This window comes from Benincasa hispida, chromosome 9 (genome assembly GCF_027475165.1).
Source record: "Benincasa hispida cultivar pf3 chromosome 9, pf3_genome.v1.1, whole genome shotgun sequence".
NCBI lineage: Eukaryota > Viridiplantae > Streptophyta > Magnoliopsida > Cucurbitales > Cucurbitaceae > Benincasa > Benincasa hispida.
In genome coordinates, this window is record NC_143486.1 from 13,234,590 (window position 1) to 13,261,054 (window position 26,465).

At 36.5% G+C, this 26,465-nt stretch overlaps 3 protein-coding genes and 1 pseudogene across 3 annotated transcripts; all 4 read right to left on the reverse strand.

Annotated features, from left to right (window-relative positions):
* Nucleotides 1–867: 867 nt before the first annotated feature.
* LOC150033642 (uncharacterized) lies at nucleotides 868–2,115 on the reverse strand. The gene has a single exon (XM_090318376.1). The coding sequence runs from the start codon at nucleotides 1,822–1,824 to the stop codon at nucleotides 979–981; it is 846 nt and encodes a 281-aa protein (XP_090174502.1). The 5' UTR covers nucleotides 1,825–2,115; the 3' UTR covers nucleotides 868–978.
* Nucleotides 2,116–2,829: 714 nt separating this feature from the next.
* LOC150033643 (secreted RxLR effector protein 161 pseudogene) lies at nucleotides 2,830–3,456 on the reverse strand (annotated as a pseudogene).
* Nucleotides 3,457–9,517: 6,061 nt separating this feature from the next.
* LOC150033644 (uncharacterized) lies at nucleotides 9,518–10,201 on the reverse strand. The gene has a single exon (XM_090317000.1). It carries the CDS (start codon nucleotides 10,199–10,201, stop codon nucleotides 9,518–9,520), a length of 684 nt encoding a protein of 227 aa, XP_090173126.1.
* A 14,917-nt stretch (nucleotides 10,202–25,118) lies between these two features.
* On the reverse strand, nucleotides 25,119–25,722 carry LOC120086758 (arabinogalactan protein 23-like). Its single transcript, XM_039043545.2, has one exon. It carries the CDS (start codon nucleotides 25,464–25,466, stop codon nucleotides 25,275–25,277), a length of 192 nt encoding a protein of 63 aa, XP_038899473.1. The 5' UTR covers nucleotides 25,467–25,722; the 3' UTR covers nucleotides 25,119–25,274.
* Nucleotides 25,723–26,465: the final 743 nt, after the last annotated feature.

Here is a 26,465-nt window from a genome sequence, read left to right on the forward strand (position 1 = left end):
TATTCGATCCAATATTGTTATTCTTGAACCTTCTGGTTGATATTGATTTGAAATGCTAAGAGTATGTCTATTATTTATTTTATTTATGTCTTACCATTTAATATAAATTAAAGAAAAATACAATAACCAAATAGATAGTAGTAATTTGTTTTTATTGAATTTGAGTCGTTTCATATGGTTGTCTTGCTCCATTTTTCTTTACTTGTGTCAAAAAAAAAAATATATATGATAAATTTTCTTTCCAATTTTTTTTTTTTGGAGAAGAGTAATTATAATAAATAGTAGTCTAACTTGAATTATCGACTGATGAAGAAAATTTTTTGAGTTTGAATTGATATAATTATTAATATAGAATTTTAATTGATATAACTCTTAAAAATAAAGGTATAAATTGATAGTTCTTCCTAATATTTTTTTTAATGAGAGATTTCAATTTGTTTTTACATGCTCTGGATATTTCTGACTTCAACCTTCTTGATATAATAGGATTGGGGTCCTCTTAAAGTTGTATGATAAATAATAAGAATAATAATGATAATTGTTGATAGAGATTGAAAACGATGTAAATCTATGGATATTTTTTTACTATTTCTGTAAATAGTTTGACATTTTATTTATTTCTTTTTCTTTTTCTTTTACATATTGACTACTTTCACTTCTTATCGCTCCAGTTATCTCCTTGAGATACTGGAAGAAGAGCAAATCCTTGAACTCTTCTTTCAAATCCTCACGTCCGTGATAAACAGTTGAAAGGTGGGTAGAAGCAGAGTTTGTCAAAGCAAGTGATGAGAGGTCGATCGGTAGACTAAAGTGTAAACATGAATGGGAGTGCAAACGAGAGAGACAGAGAAAGTTGCGAGTGTGATCTAAGCAAAAGGTGGGATTGGCATTGAAAGTTCCCAAAATTCAAGTCATTCGACGCTAACACAACACACTCATCAAGACTAGATAATCCAAGAATTTCCAACTCAAATGGATTCATCTCGAAAGCAAAGCAAACAGAACACCAACAGACAATCCAGTTACACACAAGAAAGAAACAGTTCGCACTCTAACAAACAGGGCATTCAAATTCTTACCGATCTGAAGACTCAGCGTTAGAATCTGTAACCTACCTTGTTCCTCCATTTTCTTGAAGAACATCATCGGCTTCAGAGACTGCCGTAGAATGAACGCCAACGAGAAAGGAAACCCAAACGCCACAAAGCTTTGAATCGAAACTTCAGTCATCGGTGAAGCCCGAGTTGCATACGAAATCCAAGCCCCAATGCCGAGTTGAACCAGACCCAAAACCGCCATAGCTTTGCTTAACCTGTACACATTCTTCATCATCTCTTCCACCACCTCTCTGTTTTCATTAGCCAGCGCCGACAAGTCTCTCTCCACGGTCGGCCCTTCGATGTCTTGGTGCTTGAAATCAGCCGGTTTCTGCTCGTTCTCTTTCTCGGAGGTTGAAGAAAATCTAGATTTCTGATCGAAACCCGAGATGGAGACGAAGCTAGGGTTTCTTAATTTCATAATCGAACAAGGACCGGATCCGATTGGTCCGTTGAAATTAGGGCTATTACTCTGAATCTGTAAATCGGAAAAGATAAGTTTCGAAATGGAACTGAGGGAGGGATTTGGAGAAGCGATGAGGGAAGTGAAGAGGTCAACTGTAGGGTTTGGAAATTTTCGTCGAGGAGATCGCTGAAATGAGGGATCAGAATGTGGAGAAGGGATTCGAGCAAAGGGTTCGTGAGGGTTTTGGGAGATGAGAAAGGTGGAAGGAAGGCATGGCCTGAGAAAGTTGGAGCTTAACCTTCGCGTAACAATGGCGGCCATTTTTGGGTTCTCGACTATCAATTTGGAGGTGTTCGCTGTTCAGCGAGAGAGACAGATAAAGAAAGAATCGAGATATTATTGAAATACTAATCGCGTTAATTATGTATTTAATCAATCCCCTTTGTTAATTTATATTTCATAATGTATTGCTTTAATACCGTTGTTTCGATTTTTATTTTTTATTTTTCATTTTCACACATATGTTTTTTTTTCCCTTTTATGTTGTGAAAATAAGAACAATAAATAAACAAAAGAAGCAAAGTAGAAGAGAGATTGGAAAATAAATATTGAACTCAATTGTGTTCTATTTTACAAAAACACCATACATCACTATTTATAAGACATGGAATTGTATATATTACAACATAGAATTCAATGAAGAGTGCATGTTACAACAAGAAATTCAATGCGAGGTTTATGATATTTGATAACCTATGTAGGTTATGGATATCGACACTAATTAGTATACTATAATATATATTACATTTATAATATTCCCTCTTAGATATCAATATTATATAAAATAGATGTCTTGTTAAAACCTTATTAGGAAAAAACCCGCTAGAAAAAAATCATAGTTAAGGAAAAAAGTATATTATTTTATATACTTTAGTGACTGCCTCTTTAAAAACCTTGCTAAAAAAATCAGTGGAAAAAACCGTAATCAATGGAAAAAGAGTGCAGTATTTTATATACTTCAGTGACTGCCTCATTAAAAACCTTACTAAGAAAACCTAGTGGGAAAAACCATAGTCAAGGGAAAAAGAGTGCAATATTTCTACTCCCCCTCATGAATACGTCACTGGACTTCTCTGAATCGTCGCATTCCAATGTTGTGCATCAACTTTTCGAATGTTTGTGTGGATAATGCCTTTGTAAGTAAGTTTGCCAAGTTGTCTTTCGAAGAAGTTCACCAAGTAGTCTTTTGAAGAAATTTGTTGAACATTGATGTTGTCATTTTCTTCAAGGTCATGTGTAAAAGAGTTTTGATGAGATATGCTTTGTTCAATCTCCTTTTATATACCCACATTTGATTTTAGCTATACATGCAGTATTGTCTTCAAGTAATATCATTGGAAAATTTTTACCGGATGACAAGCCACGTGTTCCAAGAATATGATGAGTCATTGACTTCAACCACACACATTCCCTACTAGCTTCATGAATTGAAAGAATTTCTGCATGATTTGAGGAAGTGACTGTGATGGTTTGCTTTATAGGTTGCCAAGATATAGCAGTTCCTCCACATGTAAACAGATAACCTATTTGGGATCTTGCTTTGTGCGGATCAAATAAATATCCAGCATCTGCATATCCAACTAGATTAAAGTTTGATTTCTCTAAATAAAACAAATCCATATTAATCGTTCCTTGAAGATAATGGAGTACATGCTTAACTCCGTTCGAATATCTTTTTGTTTGAGAAGAACTATATCTTGCTAATAAATTTACTGATAATGCTATATCTAGTCTTATGTTGTTAGCAAGATACATTAATGCACCTACGACACAAAGATATGGTATTTCAAGACCAAGTAGTTCTTCATTATCTTCTCGAAGTTGAAAGATATCATTTTTCACATTTAGTGATTGAACTACCATTGGAATGTTAATTGAGTGTGCTTTGTCCATGTAAAATCTTTTATGTATATGTTGATTGATGAATAAAAATTTCATCGACTAAATGCTCAATTTGCAAGTCAAGGCAAAATTTTGTTTTGCCAAGATCTTTCATCTCAAATTCTTTTTTGAGATATTCTATTGCTTCTGAAAGCTCTTCAGGAATACCAATTATGTTTAAATCATCAATATATACAGCTATAAAAGCAAACACTAGCTGTGATTTCTTAATAAAAACACATGGACAAATTTGATCTTTTTGATAACCTTCTTTTAATAAATATTCACTTAGACAATTGTACCACATTCATCCTGATTGTTTCAATCCATATAATGATCTTTGTAATTTGATCGAATATAATTCTCTAGATTTTGAATTACATGATTCAAGTATCTTAAATCCTTAAGGGTTTTCATGTAAATTTCATTTTCTAAAGATCCATATAAATATGCTGTGACAACATTCATAAGATGCACGTTAAGCTTTTCATATACGATAAGGGTAATTAAATATCTTAATGTAATAACATTCACCACAGAAGAATATGTTTCCTCATAGTCAATGCCTTGTATTTGAGAAAATGCTTGTACAACAAGTTGTGCTTTATATCTTGTGACCTCATTATTTTCATTTCTTTTACGTACAAATAGCCATTTGTATCCCATGGGTTTTACACCTTCAGGTGTATGGACTACAAGTTTAAAAAGCTCATGTGTTTGAAAGTGCTTTTAATTCTGTTTGGATGACTTCTTTCCACTTGAGCCAATCTTTTCTATGACAACATTTTTCAACAGATCTAGGTTCATAATCCTCATTTTCATGAATGGTATCATGGGTGAAAAGAAACCAATGACGGTTTTGTTGGGGTTGATGCCCTAAATCTCGTAGGGTCTTGTAGTTTGTAAACCTTGTATGAACAAACATTTTTGTGATTAATAATATTTGATATTTTATTCACTTTATCTATGAAATATATGATATTTTAGTTACATTAACCACAAACCAATAAACTAACATCCATGGTTATCGTTGTAACTTAAACATGTATGTGGAGACATATAGATGGATCATGTTTAAATGATAATCTATATGGCTTGTAGTATATGGATAAGGCTGGATATCTTATTATGGTGACACTGCGAGTATGACCCGCTTTGTAGGTGTTACAAATGCTGTAAAGTGCTACAAATGATTTGATCCTAATCATTCATGTATTAGACATACGAGCGGGGATATTCTATAAAAAGGAGTTTGTATAAGACTGGACCACAAAATGTTTAGTCTTGTTATATAACACCGTTTATAATAAAGCCTTTCATTTCACTAGGATGACCATAGGTAAGATGGCCTTAATCCTGAGTGAGTTGTAAACTTCTGCCTATGAAAGCAGTTCTTTGATTTGTATGGGTCTAATGGATCGCCCGTGGCTGGACTAAGGCAAGTAGGAGATTTTCTTATATTGGGCTTTTATGCCCTAGTTTATTGTTTTGTACTAGTTTTATGTACAACCCACTTTGCTTTAGGACAAGTGGAAGATTGTTAGGGTTGATGCCCTAAAGTCTTGTGTTCTGTAGTTTGTAAACAGTTTGTACGAATGCTTGTGTTGTATAATATATGATATTTACTTCACATCTTATTTTTTTGCTCAATTGTATATTTTATTTACTTTACCACAAACCAATAAATATGAAATCCCTGGTTATCTGTATGTAACTTAAGCTTGTATGTGGTGACTGTTGGGATTGGTATTCTAATTTTCCCGGAGTCTCATTGTTTTGTAAAGATACACATTATTCAATGAATAAAATAAGTGTTATTTAATTCTGGCATTTACTCATATCTAATAAACAAAACTTCTTGGTTATCTTATGTGAACTTAAGCATGTATATGTGATATACAAGTGGATCATGCCTTAAGTGATAACCTAAATAGGTCTGTAGTATAAGGATTAAGGTGGGATACCTAATCTTGGTGACACTACAGATACAACCCACTTTATAGAGGTTTACAAGTCTTGTAAACTACTACAGATGATAGATCCTGACCATTCATGTGGAGACATGCGAGCAGGGGTGTCCTATACAAAGAGTTTGTATAAGACCTGGACCATGAGATGACTAGACTCTGTATATAACGTCGTTGATACTAGAGACTTACATCTCACCTAAACGACCATAGGTGACATGACCTCAATCCTGAGTGTTTTGAGAACTCCTGCCTTTGAGGGCGGTCCTTTGATTAGTATGAGTGAAAGTGGCCAGATTGCGAACTCAACATGCCTACCTTTTTGGGGACTTGTCTGATCTGGGAGCTGGGAACTCAATCCACAAGATGGAATTCACTTCTTTCCCGATGCAGGGATAAGTAGAGAGATTGCTCCCTTAAGGGCTGATTCTGGGGCTTGAACATAGTGGCCACAGGTTCTCTTTGGAAGAGAAGACTCAATCATAATAGAACTATGACTTATGTTCATTAGAGGGATCAATGGTACTTAAGAAGACATATGTAACTATAGGGGCATAACGGTTATTAGCCAACTGTACTTACAAGCAATCTATGAAGGGTTGTTGCACTGTCGATTGGTTGAGATGGACACATAATATATCTGTGATAAGGAGAGTTCGGCTGTCGATCTTTAGTGGAGTGTCTGTCAGTTAATGGATGATGGGTCCCATGACTAAAGATTTTAGTTAGTTATTCATGTACCATTGGAGCTTCGAGCTACAAGTCTATGAGGTCCCCTTGGTAGCTCAATGGATTCAGTTGAGGATCAGTTCTTGGTGTTGATTTGAAACGTTCAAATTGACAAGATGTATTTTGATTATATATGATATAATCGGTATGATGTATGAGATACATCTAGTGGAGGATTGATGTAAATGAGATTTACATTAAGTACCATGGAATAAAAAAATAACTATGGTTTATATGTTTTATGAGATGAAATATTAAAACTATAGGTTATAAATATAATATGATAAGTTGGTTATCAATTATATTTATAATTATATTAATTATTAGATAATTAACTCATTTTCTTTTAATAACCAAAGTAGTGGGTGGTTATTGGATTCATGGTAACTGTGAGTTTAAAAGGAAAATGGTTTTCCTATTTTGAAAGAGATTGAAAAAACGATCGAAAAAGTTTTTGAAATTTTTCTCTCGGCGCAAAGGATCTCACGGTGGTCGTCAAATAAATACAGATTTACTAGACGACGGTTGGATGAGCTAAACGATTGTGTAGTGGCGAGCTAAACGATCGCGCAGTATTTACTAAATAATCGCATAATTTTGCTAGACGATCGATTTCCCTAAGTAAACGATCGTGTAGAGTTTGTAGGCGACAGATTGAGCTAAACGATCGCATAGCTTTTGTTAGAAAATCGCTTAGCTTTATCTAAATGATTAGGCATCTCTCACTTGCCCAGTTGTGTACGCGATCGGTGTTTCCTCCTCCGTCTGCCTCACACCAAGTCCAAACAGAGCCCACCTTCTGGATACTCACACCGAGAATACCAAGGTAGCCTTGTTGGTGGTTGAGACTCAACTCGACACCATCGAGATTTTCTGGAGGACGTTCGTGGTGCTGTGGAGGTCGTTCGTGTTGTTGAAGAGTTCATGGCCTTAGCGATCATTGAGGACGAGCGCGAAGTGTTCATGCTCTGTTGTGGTCATGTAGATCAAGCATTCGAGGTTTACAAACTTAGAACAATGTGTGTAGAGTTTGTTCTCTGTTCATTTGAGTTTATTCATGTTGTAATTTCTCTGTATGAATTGTATAACCGTTTGTTTGAAGTCGACTATAAATATATTGTTCATTCATGATTGTGATTTGGAATAATCTTGTTCTGCTGCTCATGGAAATCTCAGATCCGATTTCCTTCAATGACATACTAGTGGATCATGTCATGAGTGATAACCAAAATGGTCTGTAGTATATGGATATAGGAGAGAAACCTTATCCTGGTAACGCTACTGTTGCGGCCCGCTTTGTGGAATGGTCACAAGTGTTGTGACTTGTCACACATGGTCTGATCTTGATCATTCGTGTAGGCGACATGTGAGCGGAGGCGTCCTATACAAAGAGTTTGTATAAGACCTGACCATGAAGTATTAACGTCTCGTTCTATATTACCGTTCATGAAAGAGACTTCACTTCACTAGAATGACCATAGGTAACATGACATCAATCCTGAGTGAGTTGGGAAATCCTGCCATTGAGGGCGGTCCTTTGATTTGTATGGTGTGAGTGGCTAGGTCGCCGATTCAAACCTACCATTTTAGGGATTCGTCTGATTTGAGAGCTGGGAACTCAATTACAGAAGATGGAATTCACTCATTCCCCGAAGCAGGGGTAAGTAGATAGATAACACCCTTAAGGGCTGATTCTAGGGCTTGAACAATGTGGCGCCACACACCTTCTCTTGGCCCGATAGGTGTTCACACATAGTTGGACTATGTTGTATTATTCATTAGAGGAATTAATGGTACTCAAGGAGTGAGATGTAACTACAAGGGCAAAACGGTAAATTGGCCCAGTGGTACTTACGAGCATCTGTGAAGGGTCATCGTACTCATGATTGGTTATATCTGATGGACACAGAAATATATCTGTGGTAAGAAGAGTTCAGCTGTTGGTCTTTAGTGGAATGCCTAGCAGTTAACGGATGATGGATCTCGTGGCTAAAGAATTTAGTCAGCTATTTATGTACCATTGGAGCTTCAAGCCATAGGTCCATTAAGTCCCCTAGATAGCTTGGATAAAGTCGAGAATCAGTATTTGGGTCAGTTTGAAATGTTCAAATTGACAAGAGGGAGTTCGATTATATATGATATAATTGACTAAATGTATGAGATACATTATTTTGGAGGAAATTAGATATAAATATGATTTATACCAAGTGGAGGAGAAATTACTATAGTGGATATGTGATATCAAACTATAAGATAAGAATATAATATGATTATATTCATTAATATTAAATTGGTTAATTATATGATATTTGGCCGAAAACCTCTCCTCGGACGTGCGTTAGTGGGAGAATCTGAAGTCGGTTATTGTAACTGAAGAATAAAATGAAAATTTGTTTCATTTTGTAAATAGTTCGAAAATTCGCAATCGGTGTGAAAACGTAACGATCGCCTAGCTTGAGAGCCTATACGATAGTTGCTCATCACCTAAATAATCGTACACCAGCGTCGAAATGATCGTACGCTCGTCCCTAAACGATTGCTTAGCTTTCCTAAACGATCACATAGTGTGCCACGTTTTCAAAATGACCGTCTACAATTTATTAAACAATCGCTTAGTAAAACCTACACGATCGTGTAGCTTCTTCTAAACATAAGCACATAGCTATATGATAGCTCTTTTTTTCCCACTTGCTTATCGTCTACACGATTTATCTTCTCTCCAACCTCTACCAAATTCACCAAAGACCACACTTTGGATTCTCACTCCGAGAATACCAAGGGCTCCATTTGGTGGTGTCGTCCCCGTTGTTGCTCACTTGTTCATGACTGTTCATGTTGCTGCCGTTCATCTAGACGATCGTGCTGCTGCAACTGACTGGTTTGCTGGGCGATAGAGTGCGAGTGGAGGTTCTTCCACTGCGTCTGAGTTCAAAGTTTGAAGAGGATCTTCAACTGGTATGAGAACTCTTTCCTTTATATTTTTATTATTCGAAGCATGCCCTTAGTTAGTGTAAATTGCATAACTGTTTGATAGAATATGTGTGTGGTAATTTCAGTCACAATGAAATCGGAAAGATCAGAACACGCTCATGGATGCTCTTCGTTAAGAGTTCCTTCTGTACCACCCTTCTAGGAGGTGCAATATGCTTTTCCACATATCCAAGAAGTCTCTTCCATTCAGATATGTGACCGAGTGGATTTACAGGCTCTGCATAAGCAGCCATGAGGGAGTCAACGCTATAAAATGGACTGCACAAACCATGGATGGGGATGTTTCGTTCTCGCGCAGCCACAATTGCATGCGAACTTGGGATACCGAGTGAGTCAAACTCCTTGCATTTGCATTCCTTCGTATGGAGATTCACAATACCGCTCAATCAATTTTCCTGCCTATAGATCCTATAACAATCAATCGGCTCAACTTGATATAGTCTGCCCTTGTCATACTCAGTTGCTAATCGATTTTCACAGTAGTCCGAGTGTGACGTCGTTTGATATGCCCAATAATTTCTTTGTTCATAAAACCATGACTGGATGAGGCCTCGAACATGTTCCAACAAGCACATTTTGGGCAACTGTCGATATTCTTTGGTCAATGAATTGAAACACTCGGCACAATTGGACGTCATGTTATCGCATCTTCGTTCTCTTTGGTAAACACGCGCCCACCTTTCAAGACCAATATCCTCCAAATATTTTGATACTGCACCATTTCGAAAAGTACGTAGTTGGTCCCAGTGTGCTTGGAACTTTGACATGCGAAATGCCCTGACTGCATCCTTGAACATCCCAACAATCGTGCTATCCTTAAAGTTGGAAAGAATATTATTTTCTAGGTGGTAGGTGCACAATCCATGAAATATTGTGAGAAAAACTACATGAATGGCATTGCCAATAGATACCGCTCGATCGGACACGAACACCAAGTTAAGGAGTTCTTCAATGGCACACTTCAAGTTCGACATAAACCACTTCCAAGCTCGATCAGTTTCATTGTCCACTATGACATATGCTAGTGGGTAAATCTGGTTGTTGCCATTCATAGAGATGCCGACCAACATGGTCTCTTTGTATTTTCCTCTTAGATGCGATCCATCAACAATTATCACAGACCGACAACTTGAAAAACCTCTAATACAAGTTCTAATGCCATAAACATGTACTTGAAATGGACATCATTTTCAAGTTCGATTACAAACCTTGTACCTGGATTCTCCATTTTTAACGCTTCACCATATGCATGTAAAACAGCGTACGACTCTTCTAGAGTACCCCTAGCGAGAGCATAAGTGGTTTCCCTTGCACGACACGCCTTATCATAACTTATGTTTACGACAACTCTTTCTTCATGTCCTCAACGATGTGATGAGGTTTATAAACACGTCCTATGCCTGTAAACTTGTCTTTGATTAGTTCACCAACTACCGCAGCCGTTGCTTGTCTATTTAAAATTCCAATAGAATGTGTGTGCGACTGCATATACTTCGTGATCTTAAATATGTCACATCCTGGAATTTTCACTGCATGAAGGCTCCACTTACAATTATCCTCTATACATTTAACAGTAAACAAAGACTTAGTTGACTTCTTTACCTTATATTCAAAATTATTGTTTATGCACAGAATAGACAATCTCATTTTTAAATCACTCTTACTCAAAAAAATTGACCAACTTCAATATCTGTCTCAGATGAAGAAGTGTCAGGCATAGTCAATTCCCCTTTACAATATGAAGACATGGAATTCAATCCTGTTGATCTCTCAGTAACAGCCACTGTAGGTCTATTCACCTCTGAAGGACCACAGTCCATAGAATTCAATCCTACTGATCTTTCATTATCAACCACGATAAGATCACGCTCTTCTGAAGAACCACAATCCATAAAATTCAAGTCTGTTGATCTCTCATTACCAAGCACAGGTCCGTTACATTGAGTTTTTCTTTCCAAGTCCACTGCATGAATGTTATCATTGCCTATTGATAATGTTGATGGTTGAGTGTTCATAGAAAATGGAATATCACCCTCTTCTCGATTAAGCTCATATGATGCCTCGTATTGTCTGTCTACACCTATATCATCATGACTCGTATTCACATATGATAATTGGCCAAAAACCTCTCCTCGAACGTGCGTTAGTGGGAGAATACGAAGTCGATTATTGTAACCGAAGAATAAAATGAAAATTTGTTTCATTTTGTAAAAAGTTTGAAAATTTGCAATCGGTGTGGAAACGTAATGATCGCCTAGCTTGAGAGTATATACGATAGTTGCTCATCACCTAAACGATCGCACACCAGTGCTTAAACGATCGCATGCTCGTCCTTAAACGTCGTATAGTGTGTCGCGTTTTTTAAATGATCATCTACCATTTATTAAACGATCACTTAATAAAACCTACACGATCGTGTAGGTTCTTCTAAACGATAAGCACACAACTATATGATAGCTCTTTCTCTCCCACTTGCTTATCGTCTACACGATTTATCTTCCCTCCGACCTCTTCCAAATTCACCAAAGACCACACTTTGGATTCTCAATCGGAGAATACCAGGGCTCCATTTGGTGGTGTCGTTCCCACTGTTGTTCACTTGTTCGTGACTGTTCGTGTTGCTGTCGTTCGTGTAGACGATCATGCTACTATAGTCGACTGGTTTGCAAGGCAATAGACTGCGAGTGGAGGTTCTTCCACTGCGTCTGAGTTCAAAGTTTGAAAAGGGTTCAACTGGTATGAGAACTCTTTCCTTTGTATTTTTATTGTTCAAAGCATGCCCTTAATTAGTGTAAATTGCATAACTGTTTGATAGAATGTGTGTGTGGTAATTTTGGTCGTAATGAAATCGGAAAGATCCGAACGCGCTCATGGATACTTTTCGTTAAGAGTTCCTTAAATTGGTATCAGATTCAGGTTCTGATATTCCAATTTCATTGTTGCAAGGAATTACATATACATTCTTGGTGGATGCATATCTACTCCGTTTAATCATTAAATTGTTGGATGTGCGGATTAATGGATGTTTTCGTGGATGTTAGCCTCAATTTGATTTAATTCTTTTATATTTTCGATTGTTTGTAAAGGCCCCTACATTTTTAGATATTAATAATCGTTATCGAGTTTGTAATTCAAAGTCTGTTTGAGTATTGAGTCATTCGTGAAGAAGATCGGAGCAAGGGTTGCAGTTCTTCAAGGAATGAGACAATCAAGGGTTAATCGTTTCGTGTAGACGATGGGTAAGCGATCTTTGAGTATCGGGTCGTCTAGATGATGGGATGCTCATGTATCGTTTAATGTGTGCACGCACTAGACTATCGTTTAGCTCAGCAAGCTTCATCGCTTAGTAACTGACTAAACGATCGCTTAGTAACTGACTAAACGATCGCTTAGTAACGCACGGTAAATCATTTACCTTTCGCCGCGTTAAACGGTCGCCTAGACAATCAGGCTTCGTAGCCTCGTTGTCGTCTACGTGATCGTTTAGTTTTTTGTGTCTATCGTCTAGTGCGCACTGGACGGTCATCTACCTTCAGCATTTGCTACACGATGGAGTTCTCCTAGCGGTTCAAGACCCGGTTCGCCTGTGAATCGATTCGCTCGATGAAAAATGTAATAGATAGGGTAATTTCATTTCAATTTTTTGTAAAGGCTCATTCCGGTCCATTAATCCTTAATTTATTACATGCGATGTATGTTTATTATATGTCATTTGGTATGTATATAGCAAATGCCACCTTAGGTTATGCATTGGTCATGCATCATCTCTTTATTGTAAATGTTATAATTTAGAGAAGCATGATTTAATTATGGAGCATGCTCATGCATCATATAATATAAGAGTTATATTTATGCATGCATAAAAAATATTAACATACATCATCTTTATATTATAATTGTTATAGTATAAGAGTGAATGATAGCATGTTTGTTTGGTTATTTTACGCGTTATATAAAAGTTATGTATAGTAATGACGGGACATTGCATGAAACATGACACATAGGTTACTTTATAAATGTTATAAACACATTGTTGTGTGCAAAAGTTTTTTGGTTGTTTCTTTTTAAAAGTTATAGAGAAATTAGAACTAAAAGAAATAAGAAAGACATGCATGCTCACTTAGGTTTAAATTCATGGTTTTAAAATGCTTAAAACTTGGATCACATAGACCTAAGATCACGATTCTAATATGATTAGCAACCCTAAGGCTTTAATCTTTTTCATCAGTTTAATAGGATTAAATTGACTAATAAAAGGTTAAATGTAACAAATCTATCTATAAGGGACCTTTTGTCTAAGGCAGGTTCTATCTAGGCTGGGATATTTAAGTTGAGGGAAATGTAACACCCCTACCTGGAAACTTACCTGGAAAGGTGAATTAGATAGATTTTATGCATGCATGCAAGTTAAGGACAGTCCATTAAAGTGTTTAAATGTGACTACTTGAACTTGTTCATATTTCATAGACAAACGTTTGAGCGGGAATTTAAAAAGATGACTTAGATTAAAATCAGCAGTCGGATTGTCTAGGTTAATGAACCCCTATGTAGAAAATTCAGTGGGAAGTACTTAGCACATAAAATGATTCACTTATACTTTCACGTATCTCCTAAATAGTCCACACCGTGAGATCTACCTTTAGCCTCGAGGCACCTTTGACGTGTCCCCCTAACGGATAGTGTTTGGGTAGGTCAATATCAAGGTGGATGAAGAGAGTGCTCATAGTAAGTAGAAGCGGGAAGTGCAATAATATATCCCTTGGTCTCCCTCATTGGGTTGAATAAAGTTACTGCGCATCGCCTCGAGGCACCCTGGGAGTGTCCTTCTAAAGAATGGCAGTATTGCGCGTTTCTTTATTTGATCTCCTGTAAGAGGATAAGGTAACTTGGTCTCTTGTCTCAATCTGCTTCTTTCCTAGAGTGGGCTCATTAGGGTGGGACTCTGGTACCGAAAGCGAGGAGTCACACTTACGCAGAATTGTTAAAGGTTAACAGTTATGGACCGAAAAATGGTGGTTGTTAGGTTCAATTCCAAGAGTTGGTTCTACCTAATGGTTGAGAATGTCTCATCCTAGCGAAGAAGCATCTGATTACCTCATCGGTGATGTTTGTCCTGCCTCACTGGGGTACTTGAAACTGTTTTGCAAAACTAATTGGTTAAATGTGGTTTAGAAAAATCTAATAAAGTTTTGTTCGTATTTCCAGCAACAACTTTTTCAAAATGGCAACAGCTAGGTTAGCTTTGCTAAGCGCCGAAAAATTAACTGGCAATAATTTCTCGACATGGAAACACATGATCGCGACGATCCTAATCATCGAGGATCTCATGTTCGCTCTTACGGATGTATGTCATCCTATTCCAGCTTCAAATGTCGCTCGAAATGTTCAGGAGGCATACGAGCGATGGACCCAGGTGAATGAAAAGTCCCGAGCCTATATTTTGGCAAGTCTTTCTGGAGTCTTGGCCAAGAAACATGAGCCTATGGTCTCAGCACGTGAGATCATGGTGTCCCTGCGAGGGATGTTTGAACAATCGTCTGAACAACTTATGCATGAGGCTCTTAAATATATATTCAACTTCAAAATGGAAGAAAGCACCTCTGTTCGTGAACGTGTGCTTAACATAATGGTCCACTTCAATGTGGCAGAGTTGAATCGGTCTACCATCAATGAGGACAACCAGGTTAGCATAATCTTGCATTCTTTGCTAGAAAACTTCCTATACTTTGTTAGTAATGTGATTCTTAACAAAGTGAAATATAACCTTACAACTCTCCTCAACAAGTTGTAGACCTACCAATCTTTACTGAAAAGTAAAGAGAGGAAGAAGGGTGAGGCAAATGTTGCTTCATCCTCCAAGATGTTCTATAGAGGTTCGACCTTAGGAAGAAGTCTGCATCTTCTACTTCTAACTCTACAAAGGGAAAGAAGAAGAAGAGTGGTAAGGAAAAAGGGAAGGCGTCTGCTAACCCACCGTCTGTCACCCCAAGGAGGCATCTACCGGTTGAAAAGGGAAATTGTTTCCACTGCAATCAAAATGGACACTGGAAGAGGAACTGTCCTCGCTATCTGAAAGAGAGGAAGGTCGTCAAGGCTAAGACCAAGGCAGATAAAGGTAAATATGATTTACTTGTACTTGAAACTTGTTTAGTGGAGAATGATGATTCTGCCTGGATAATTGATCCAAGCGTCACTAACCACGTTTATTCTTCTTTTCAGGGGATTAGATCTTGGCGACAGCTAGAGGCTGGTGAGATGATGATGCGAGTAGGCATCAGGCACGTCGTATCAGCTGTGACATTGGGAGGGCTCCAGTTAGTTTTACAGAATAGGTTTCGAGTTTTGAATGATGTATATATTGTTCCTGAACTTAAGAGAAACCTCATTTCTGTAAAGTGTTTATTGCAATATAAATATACTATCTCTTTTAATGTGGATAAAGCGTTTATTTATAAAAATGGTGTTATTATTTGTACTGAAAATATGGAATCTAATTTATATGTGCTAAGGCCCTTAGCCGTTAATTCCCCCCATAACACAGAATTGTTTAAAACTATTGTAACTCAAACAAAACATCGACATATTTCTCCAAAAAAAATGCCCATCTTTGGCATCTACGTTTAGAGCACATCAATCTCAATAGGATTGAGAGATTGGTGAAGAATGGACTTCTAAGTGAGTTAGAAGAAAATTCTTTACTAGTGTGTGAGTCTTTCCTTGAAGGTAAGATGACTAAACAACCTTTTACTGGAAAAGGTTATAGAGCTAAGGAGCCTTTTGAGTTAGTACATTCTGACTTTTGTGGTCCTATGAATGGGCAAACACGAGGTGGCTATGAGTATTTTATCAGTTTTACTGATGATTACTCTAGGTACGGGTATATTTATCTTATGCAACGGAAGTCTGAATCCTTTGAAAAGTTCAAAGAGTTCAAGGCTAAGTTGAAAACGCATTGGATAGACGGGCTAAAACACTTCGATCGGATCGAGGTGGAGAGTTTTTGGACTCGGCATTCTAGGACTATTTGATAGAACATGGAATCGTTTTCCAACTCTCAATACCATATACACCTTAGCAAAATGGTGTAGCAAAGAGGAGAAATAGAACCTTGTTGGGCATGGTTCGCTTGATGATGAGTTACGCTTCCTTACCGGACTCGTTTGGGGTTTCGCAGTGGATACTGCGAGATACATACTCAACTGTGTTCCCTCTAAAAGTATTACGAGAACACCTCTGGAGTTGTGGAATAGGCGTAAAGCTAGTTTACGTCACTTCGCATTTGGGGTTGCCCTGCACATGTGCTTGAGGCTAATCCCAAGAAGTTGGAACCACGGTCGAGGACATGCCTCTTTGTAGACTACCCCAAAGGTACACGAGAGGTTTATTTTTATGATCCAACGGAAAATAGGGTGTTCGTTTCACCGAACGCTACTTTCTTGGAGGAGAATCATATAAGGGAGCACAGTCCACGAAGTAAAGTCGCATTGTGTGAGCTTTTCAATGAAACTACTGAAACTTCAACAAGAGTTGTTGAAGAGCCTGCTACATCAGTAAGAGTTGTTGATGGGAGTTCATCTAGTAGGTCGGTTCCACCTCAAGAGTTGAGGGAACCTTGACATAGTGGGGGGGGTTGCGACCTCACCCATTCGCTATCTGGATTTCACGGAAATTCTTGCTATGATAACAAATGGCGATGTTGAAGATCCGTTATCTTATCAGATAGCAATGGAGGATGTAGACTAGGATGAATGGGTTAAAGCCATGGATCTCGAGATGGTGTCGATGTACTTCAACTGAGTATGAGATCTTGTAGATCAGCCTGATGGGGTAAGACTTATAGGTTGTAAATGGATCTACAAGCGCAAAACGAGTGCTAATGGGAAGGTACAAACCTTCAAGGCTCGACTTGTGGCAAACGGTTATACCCAGGTAGAGGGAGTCGACTATGAGGAGACTTTCTCGCCTGTTGCCATGTTAAAGTCGATCTGCATCCTCCTGTCCATTGCAGCTTATTATAATTATGAGATCTAGCAAATGGACATCAAGGTGACCTTTATGAATGGTAATCTTGAGTAGACCATTTATATGGTGCAACCCGAGTGATTCATAGCTCAAGGTAGCAAAAGTTTGCAAGCTGAATTGGTCCATTTACGGGCTGAAATAGGCATCTAGATCTTGGAACATACGGTTTGATACTGTGATCAAGTCGTATGGCTTTGACCAAAACGTTGATAAACCTTGTGTCTACAAGAAGATCATCATCGCTTCAGTAGTCCTCTTAGTGTTTCATGTAGACGATATACTACTAATTGGGAATGATGTAGGTCTATGGACTGCAATTAAGAACTGGTTAGTGACCCAATTCCAAATGAAAAAAATTAGGAGAGGCTCAGTTTGTTCTAGGTATACAGATCTTTCGGGATCATAAGAACAAAGTGCTAGCACTGTCTCAAGCATCGTACATTGACAAGATGTAGCTCAAGTACTCGATGCAGGACTCCAAGAGGGGCCTACTTCCGTTCAGACATGGAGTCACTTTGTTTAAGGACGTGTCCTAAGACGCCTCAAGAGGTTGAAGAGATGAGACGGGTCCCATATGTGTCTGCCGTTGGCAGTTTGATGTACTTGATACTCTGTACTCGTCTAGACATCTGCTACATCGTGGGCATAGTCAGTAGGTATCAGTCTAACCCAGGCCAGGGTCACTGGACCGCAGTGAAGAACATCCTCAAGTATCTTCAGAGAACGAGGGACTACATGCTCGTGTATGGTTCTAGGGATTTGATCCTTACTGAATACATGGATTCTGACTTTCAGACTGATAAAAACTCTCACAAGTCCACATCAGGGTTAGTCTTTACTATTAACGGAGGAGTTTTAGTGTGGTGAATCACTAAGTAGGGGTGCATCGCCGACTCCACTATGGAGGCGGAGTACCTAGCGGCTTGGGAAGCTACTAAGTTGGTCGTCTAGCTCAGGAAGTTCTTGACAGAACTAGAAGTTGTTCCAGATATGTCTAGGTCCATTACGCTTTATTACGACAATAGTAGGGTAGTGGCGAATTCCAAGGAGTCGAGGAGTCACAGGCATGACAAATACATAGAGCGGAAGTATCATTTAATCTGCGAGATAGTGCATCGAGGAGACATGATCGTCACAAAGATAGCTTTGGAGCATAATGTTGCTGACCTGTTTACGAAGGCTCTCACGGCTATCGTGTTTGAGGGTTACCTACGGACCATGGGTCTACTAGTTTTATGTACACCCCATTTTGCTTTAGGACAAGTGGGAGATTGTTAGGGTTGATGTCCTAAAGTCTCGTGTCCTGTAGTTTGTAAACAGTTTGTACGAACGCTTATGTTGTATAATATATGATATTTACTTCATATCTTGTTTTTTGCTCAGTTGTATATTTTATTTGCTTTACCACAAACTAATAAATATAAAATTCCTAGTTATCTGTATGTAACTTAAGCATGTATGTGGTGCATACAAGTGGATCATGTCTTGAGTGATAACCAAAATGGTCTGTAGTATATGAATATAGGAGGGAAACCTTATCCTGGTAATGCTACGGATGCAGCCCACTTTGTAGAATGGTCACAAGTATTGTGACTTGTCACAGATGGTCTGATTCTGATCATTTGTGTAGGGGACATGCGAGCGGGGGCGTCCTATACAAAGAGTTTGTATAAGACCTGAACACAAAGTGTTGACGTCTCGTTATATAACACCGTTCATGACAAAGACTTCACTTCACTAGGATGACCATAGGTAATATGACTTCAATCCTGAGTGAGTTAGAAACTCCTGCCATTGAGGGCGGTCCTTTGATTTGTATGGGTGCGAGTGGCCAGATCGCCGATTCAAACCTACCATTTTGGAGATTTGCCTGATTTGGGAGTTGAGAACTCAACTACACAAGATGGAATTCAGTCCTTCCCCGAAGCAGGGGTAAATAGATAGACAGCTCCCTTAAGGACTGATTTCAGGGCTTGAACGATGTGGCGCCACACACCTTCTATTGGCTCGAGAGGTGTTCAGACATAGTTGGACTATGTTGTATTTTTCATTAAAGGAATCAGTGGTACTTAAGGAGTGACATGTAACTACAGGAGCAAAATGGTAAATTGGCCCAGCGGTACTTACGAGCATCTGTAAAGGGTCATCGTACTCATGATTGGTTATATTCGATGGACACAGAAATATATCTGTGGTAAAAAGAGTTCAGTTGTTGGTCTTTAGTGGAATGTTTGGCAGTTAATAGATGGCGGATCTCGTGGCTAAAGAGTTTAGTCAGCTATTCACGTATCGTTGGAGCTTCGAGCCACAGGTCCATTAGGTCCCCAAGGTAGATTGGATAAAGTCGAGAGTCGGTGTTTGGGTCAGTTTGAAATGTTCAAATTGACAAGAGGGAGTTCAATTATATATGATATAATTGACTAAATGTATGTGATGCATTATTTTGGAGGAAATTAGATATAAGTGGTTTCCCTTGCATGCCACGCCTTATCGTAACTTATGTTTACGTCGTACTCTTTCTTCATGTCCTCAACGATATGACGAGGTTTATAAACACGTCTTATGCCTGTAAACTTGTCTTTGATTAGTTCACCAACTACCGCAGCTGTTGCTTGTCTATTTAAAATTTCAATAGAACGTGTGTGCGACCGCATATACTTCGTGATCTTAAATATGTCACATCCTGGAATTTTCACTAAACGAAGGCTCCACTTACAATTATCCTCTATACATTTAATAGTAGACAAAGATTTCGTTGACTTCCTTACCTTATATTCAAAATTATTGTTTATGCACAGAATAGACAATCTCATTTTTAAATCACTCTTCCTCAAAAAAATTATGTCCACATGATTTAACCATAATCAGCAAGTTGACCCTTCACAGTTTGTTCGTAATAACGGTTGGGTCAAATATCTGTTTTACCCCCGAGATTACGTCTTATTCCTCAAGTCCCTATTGATCCTCTAATGAACAACTGGTTTGTGATCCAATCACTAAACCAAACTCTCTCAGTCTAGTGAGAAGTTGGGGCCCCTTGTTCAAGACCTGGATTTAGTACTTGAAAGAACAACCTTTCTCCTATCCCTAAATCTGGTAGGCGTGAACTCCGTTTTGCACCCTATGTCCCCAGCTATCTATCCGATCTTACCCCTGAAATGGGAGTCTTATTGAGCCCGTGTTGTTGAGCCAACCCTCAACTATGCAAATCTAAGGGCAATCCTGAATAAACAGGAGTTCATAGTTAGCTCAGGATTAAGATCGAGTTACCTAGGTCATCTAGGTGAAATAGTCCATCTTAAACAGTAAACAACATTATAAAGTAAGAGTGACTTATTTCTTGGTCATGATCTTGTGCAAAGTCATTGCATAGGAAGCCCTCACTCCTCATATCACAACATGTACGAATTAGGATCACATCGTATGTAACACTTACTATATAGTAGGGCGTATTCAATGGTGTTACCAAAATAAGGTACCCAACCTCATTCATATACCATAGATCATTTTGACTATTTACTCGAACCCGGTCCACTCTTATGTCTCCACATAAAGTTCACATACTCATACAATAGTCATGAGTCTTATTTTATTGGATTTAGACTTTCATACAATTTATGAGATCAATAACAAGTATATAATAGAAAATGTTTATTATTTACAAACTGCGAGTTTTTAGGACATAAAATCTAACAGAAAAATCGCCCCGGAAGAAGGAAGCAAACATCACCGTCATTCCGTATGTACTATAGAAGGGCTTCAAAGTCAAGCTTATATTTAACTCTTATAACAACATCAAACTCTAAGCAACTTACATTTGCAACCCTGTAAATGTAAGCTTTAAGTTCTTCATACTTCAAGGTTCAAGGTAATAGGTACAACGATTCATGTTAGCTCGCCTCCAACATACAAATTTTGGTTTTCATCCCAATGACCTCTGTATTGAATTAGTACACACTTTTTTGTCATCCTACAAAGCAAGAGAACATTTTTTATTAAGCAGATAGTAATACACATGAATCTCTCTCACTGTCACTCCCAAGTGCTCTCGCTCTTACGCTGCCGCTCAATCTCACTCTCTCCCTATTGCTCAATGTCGCTCTTTCCACCTTTCTCGCTGTCGCTCTCTCTCTCCACCTTTCTCATTGTCGCTCTTTCTCACACCCCTTTCGTTATGCTATTTACAATGTCTATTTACATACCTTTCTTGAGACCACGTTTCTACAAACACCAATGAAACCAAGTTCAAGAAAAGTCTGTTCCCTTATGAAAAACCTGTTCTGAAAACTCCATTTGGTTCCGAAAAACTCCGCTCTGGAAAACCTCGTTCAATAAATCTCCGTTCAACAAAATGACTGTTCAAATGAAGTTTAGATTTTAAAGAATTCACCATTACATATTTTGTTGTGTGTTAACGATTAAGTTGTAGACAGATTTCGTGAAAATTGCAAATCAATCGTACAGTGACAAACAATCACATCACGATGGAAGATAAACAGACAGCGAGAGCGAGGTCCAAGTAGCGAGAGCGAGACGGTTATCAGGGGTAATTCATATAATCTCGTACCGTGATGACGTAAGCAAAGGGTCAATTGACATTATTTTTTAAAAATTGGTCATTTGACCAAAAATTGGGTCATCCGTACAAATTTCCCACATTTAGGACATCTGATACTTCTCTTTCTTCTGTTTCCCTTTACTTTTTTCCATTCCATCTCGTAATTTCCTTGTTGGTTCATCTATAGGCGGTACGAAGAACCAACGACGACACAATTTCAAAAAAAATCTCTGTAGACCACCTATTGGGAAAAAAAAAATAATGCATTTCCCTTCTTCTGTTCACTAAAACCCAAAATTTTCTTCAGAGCTTGAAGTTGTCGTTGTCACCATGGTTCGTCTTCCTACTCATTGATTTCCCTTTCCGAACAATGTTCTTGGAGTTTTTTAGTCAACGATTAAGCTTTGATTCTCGTTTTTCTTCATTGTTGTAGGTGAAGTATTTGAGGGAACCTACAATCCAACCCAATTTATTTTTCTTTTTCTATACTTTCTGCTATGGATCTTGTTTGATCTCTATTCAAAGGTTTGTATTTGATTTGTTTATTGCCCTCCAATTTGATCTTTTTAATTTTAGTAATCTCTTCACTTTGAACTGAAGCTTTGAATTTTAACCCTTTGTTGCTATGTAACTTTTTGGAAAACCAATCAATTAGAAGTATTATGGACTAATAATTTGAATGTTGCAATCTCGTTTTAGCAAAATTTGAAGATCTTCTAAAGAGAAGAACTCCTTAGCCAATTTACTAACATACCCTCAATATCCTTATAACATTCAAATAGTTTTCTTATTATCACCTGCCCTTAAAAACAGCTTTCCTAAAAACATCACAGTGAAATCTTGAAAGGTTACTAAAAACATCATAGTGAAATCTTGTTACCTATCATTGTTTAGTGCCTATATTGTATCTTGTTATTATGTTTCTAGTCAGCAAAGATTTGATGTTTATGAAATCTTGTTTAACATTAATATGACTTATAACATCTAGTATATCTATCCATTCAACAAATGACATTGTTGCTTCATTACCTATTGATTCTTTACTACAAGAAATATGTACCTTTTAGCTATTGATTCTTTCCATGTGCCTGGATGATCACGATTGAGAATAAGCCATTTAAGCTGTAAAAATCTATTAATTCTTTGGTCTCTAGGTTATATCGAGAACCTAGAGACCAAAGAGGTAATTTTCCAAAGAATTAATAAATTTTTACAGCAAAATCCATCAACAAATGTATAAATTCATCAACTTTTGAATTTTTTCTTGAATAAAATGATACATAGTTTAATTAACTTGACGTATCTATGGGTCGTATTTGTGTGTTCGTGCTTCTAATTACAAAGATATTTGGATTTAGATAAAACAAACTAAAAACAAAATCGGCATTGCATCCTTTTGAGGAAAAAAAGAGAGGGCTGATAATTTTTTTGTGTATTGCATGGTGTTAGTTGTATGCAGTTGTGTTGCCAATTGCAATCTTTCTGCTTGGTGTATATGCGTAGAAGAGATGCCTATGATCTTCATGATGCTATTTTAGGTGATTATGCTTCAAAAACTGAATGAATTTTTGTTTTCATTTAAGCTTAATTTGTTGCTGAACTTCCAATATGGATCACTACAGGTATTCTCTTCTCTGTTCTAGGAACAGGAGTTCTCACTGAAACAACTAAGAATGCAGTTGGTTGGCCAACCCCCGACTTCTTTTGACGTTGCTTTCTCGATGGGATCTAACTTTCACTTCATCCAACTCTACAACTCCACAACTCAAAACTCTTTCTCCATAATCTATAATTTTGAACTTGTAAATTTTGTATTTTGTGAACTTATATAGTTGCAAATTATATTTTGTATACTTTTATTGTTGGATAATTTCAATATTCTATAATGTACAAATGGATTACAAATTTTTATTAGTAAAGGAAGTCATGATATTTGATGTATTACCAAGTATTTCATGTGTGTATTTAGCTAAAAATAAATAATTCTAATGTAATTTGATTATGAAATTTTGATATATAAGTTTGTTGTAGCATAAAATTAAATCTAGGATATAATAATGGTATTAAGAAAATGTCATTATATATTAAATATAGCATTAATAAAAAATTGTTATATGGTAAAGATAACACTAAAAAAGAAGAAATTATATGATAAAGATAGCATTATGGACAAGTTATTATTCATTAACAATAGTCTTAATCACCAAGACTATGAAATGTTTTTATAGCAATGTATATATACTATATTTTCTTACTCTATTATTGTAAGATATAGAATTTAATAGAGTGCAAGTTATACCACGAAATGGTTATAGATATCTACATTAAATAGTATATTATAATATATATTACATTTATAATATTTTCTTTTCTTCTTTTTGCTTTCCTTTTTTAAATGGAAAATTTTTCCTTTTTTCCAGAGGAATTTTTATGTATTGTTAACTGTTTACGTATGTTATATTTTAATTTTATAAACTGGTTCTAAAATAACTTTTTTTTTTTTTTTTTCAAGGATGACTACTATTTTATTCGTAATAATTTTATAAAATAGTTGTTTTCAAATAAAAAAAAATAAATAAATTTAAATAGATTTTAAACCATATGTGATTTTTTACTATTATTTATAAATATTTTCAATAGTTTTATCATTTAAAACAATTTTCTTTTATAAAAATATAATTATTATATTAAAATGCTTAAAAAATCATATATGAGGAAAAAAAATTCTACTTCTATTAAACAAATGTACTTGTCTCATAGATTAGAAGAAAAAAGAATACACATATTATGATGTTCATTTTGAGCTATGTAATAATTTAATTCCTATTATAAAAATTATTATATGATATTTTTTTAGATGAATAAACTGATCATATCATTACTTCGGTACAAACTTTTTACACACATTATGATGTTCATTTTGAGCTATGTAATAATTTAATTCCTATTATAAAAATTATTATATGATATTTTTTTAGATGAATAAACTGATCATATCATACTGTACAAATTGTTTACACACATTATTATGTTTATTTTTAGCTATGTAATAATTTAATTCCTATTATAAAAATTATTATATGATATCATTTTTTTAGATGAATAAACTGATCAGATCATACTTCGGTACGAACTTTTATTTTAGGGCTAAATTGTTTTAAATTATAAGGTATAAAAAACTTTCTTTTGAATTTTGGGTTTTATCAATTTAGACCAAACTTTTGAAATTGTATCCTCAAACAAATAATTATAAATTTAAACCCTAAACGTTCACGATTATATTTTCATAAATATATCAATTTAAACCTTAAATTTTGTTATAATGGATATTCTTTTTATTTTTTAAGTAATTAAAATATGTGAATATTAAATTAGAATGCAGACTAAAAGGACAGAATTTGTAAAAATTTATAATATAATGAATCCGGATTCTTTTTTTTTTCTTCTTATTTTTCATTCATATATGACGTCAAATCACATCCTCCATGGAAATCGTAAAAACCAAACACATAAAAAAAGCGAAAAATAATAATAAACTTAAAATTTCCTTCTCAGGCGGGGCTTCAGTTCAAGAAGTAGGCAACGAAGGTAACAAGTGAGGCACCGACAAGGGATCCGAGGGCGGGGAGAGCGGCGGAGGCGGCGCTGCTCGGCCCCGGGGCAGCGGCGGGAGAAAGAGACTCATCGGCAGCCACAGCGGAGCTGACGGCGGCGGCGGCAAAGAGGGCGGCGCAAGCGATCTTCTTCATTTCCATGGCGGATGATGAGATTGATTATATTGAATTGGCTTTCTTCGGCAGAAAACTCACTTCCGATTGAGATGAGAGCGATCGAACCGAAGAAGCCTTAGATTGTTGGATTGCTGCCTGAGGAATAATGAAGCTAATTCAGATTATTTATAGCTGAAATCAGTATGCTAATTTTGGGATTTTTCTTTATTAACAATTTAATTCGTTAAAAATTAATTAACTGGTTTGAGCGAGTCTTATGTCGGCCCTTTTTCGCCGTTTATAACTTGTGGCTGGTCGGCTGACTCAAAATATTACTAATAACAACTTTTTTTTTTTTCCTTCACTTTTTCACTTTTCGACTTTAATGCAACTTTGAATGAAAAAACAAATCAATTTTGTATATAATATGTGGTTAAACTTTAAAAAGTATATAATAAAGTTAAACGTATTTATTAGACGTGAATTAAAAGGTTAAAGTTTAGTGGTTTGAAACTTTCAACGCGATTGAGAATTATATACTAAATTTGTACAGAAATCTAATATTAGATTGCAATTTTGAAAAGAGAGATTAAAGAGTTTTTTAATACAACAAATGAGATATGGAGATTTGAACCTTCATGTTCGAAAGAAATGACTATATGTTGATTTGTTTAATGGTATAAATGTCAAAATTGTTGTATTATGTCCATGCTAGAATTTTTTTTTCCGTATAATGTTATTTTAATAATTATTAACGAAAATAAGGTTAGGTAGAAATTATTTACAAAATTGGTGTTTGAATTGTGTATTCATAATACCACTAAATCGTGTATCGGATACCCGATTATCACTAAATCGTATACTCGGTACACGACTACCTGTGACCTGCAACATGGACAGGTGCACAGGATCCACGATTACCACAAAAATTGGTGTTTGAATCATTTACGCGCAGATTGCCACATGGACAGGGTCTACGACTACCCTAAGTCATGAACCGGGGTACACGACTTAGTGGTCCCTTAAATCACTCGTGGTCCTTCC

Coding starts and splice junctions, on each gene's coding strand:
- LOC150033642 (XM_090318376.1), bottom strand. CDS start 1,824: ATGGCCGCCATTGTTACGCGAAGGTTAAGCTCCAACTTTCTCAGGCCA.
- LOC150033644 (XM_090317000.1), bottom strand. CDS start 10,201: ATGTTGGTCGGCATCTCTATGAATGGCAACAACCAGATTTACCCACTA.
- LOC120086758 (XM_039043545.2), bottom strand. CDS start 25,466: ATGGAAATGAAGAAGATCGCTTGCGCCGCCCTCTTTGCCGCCGCCGCC.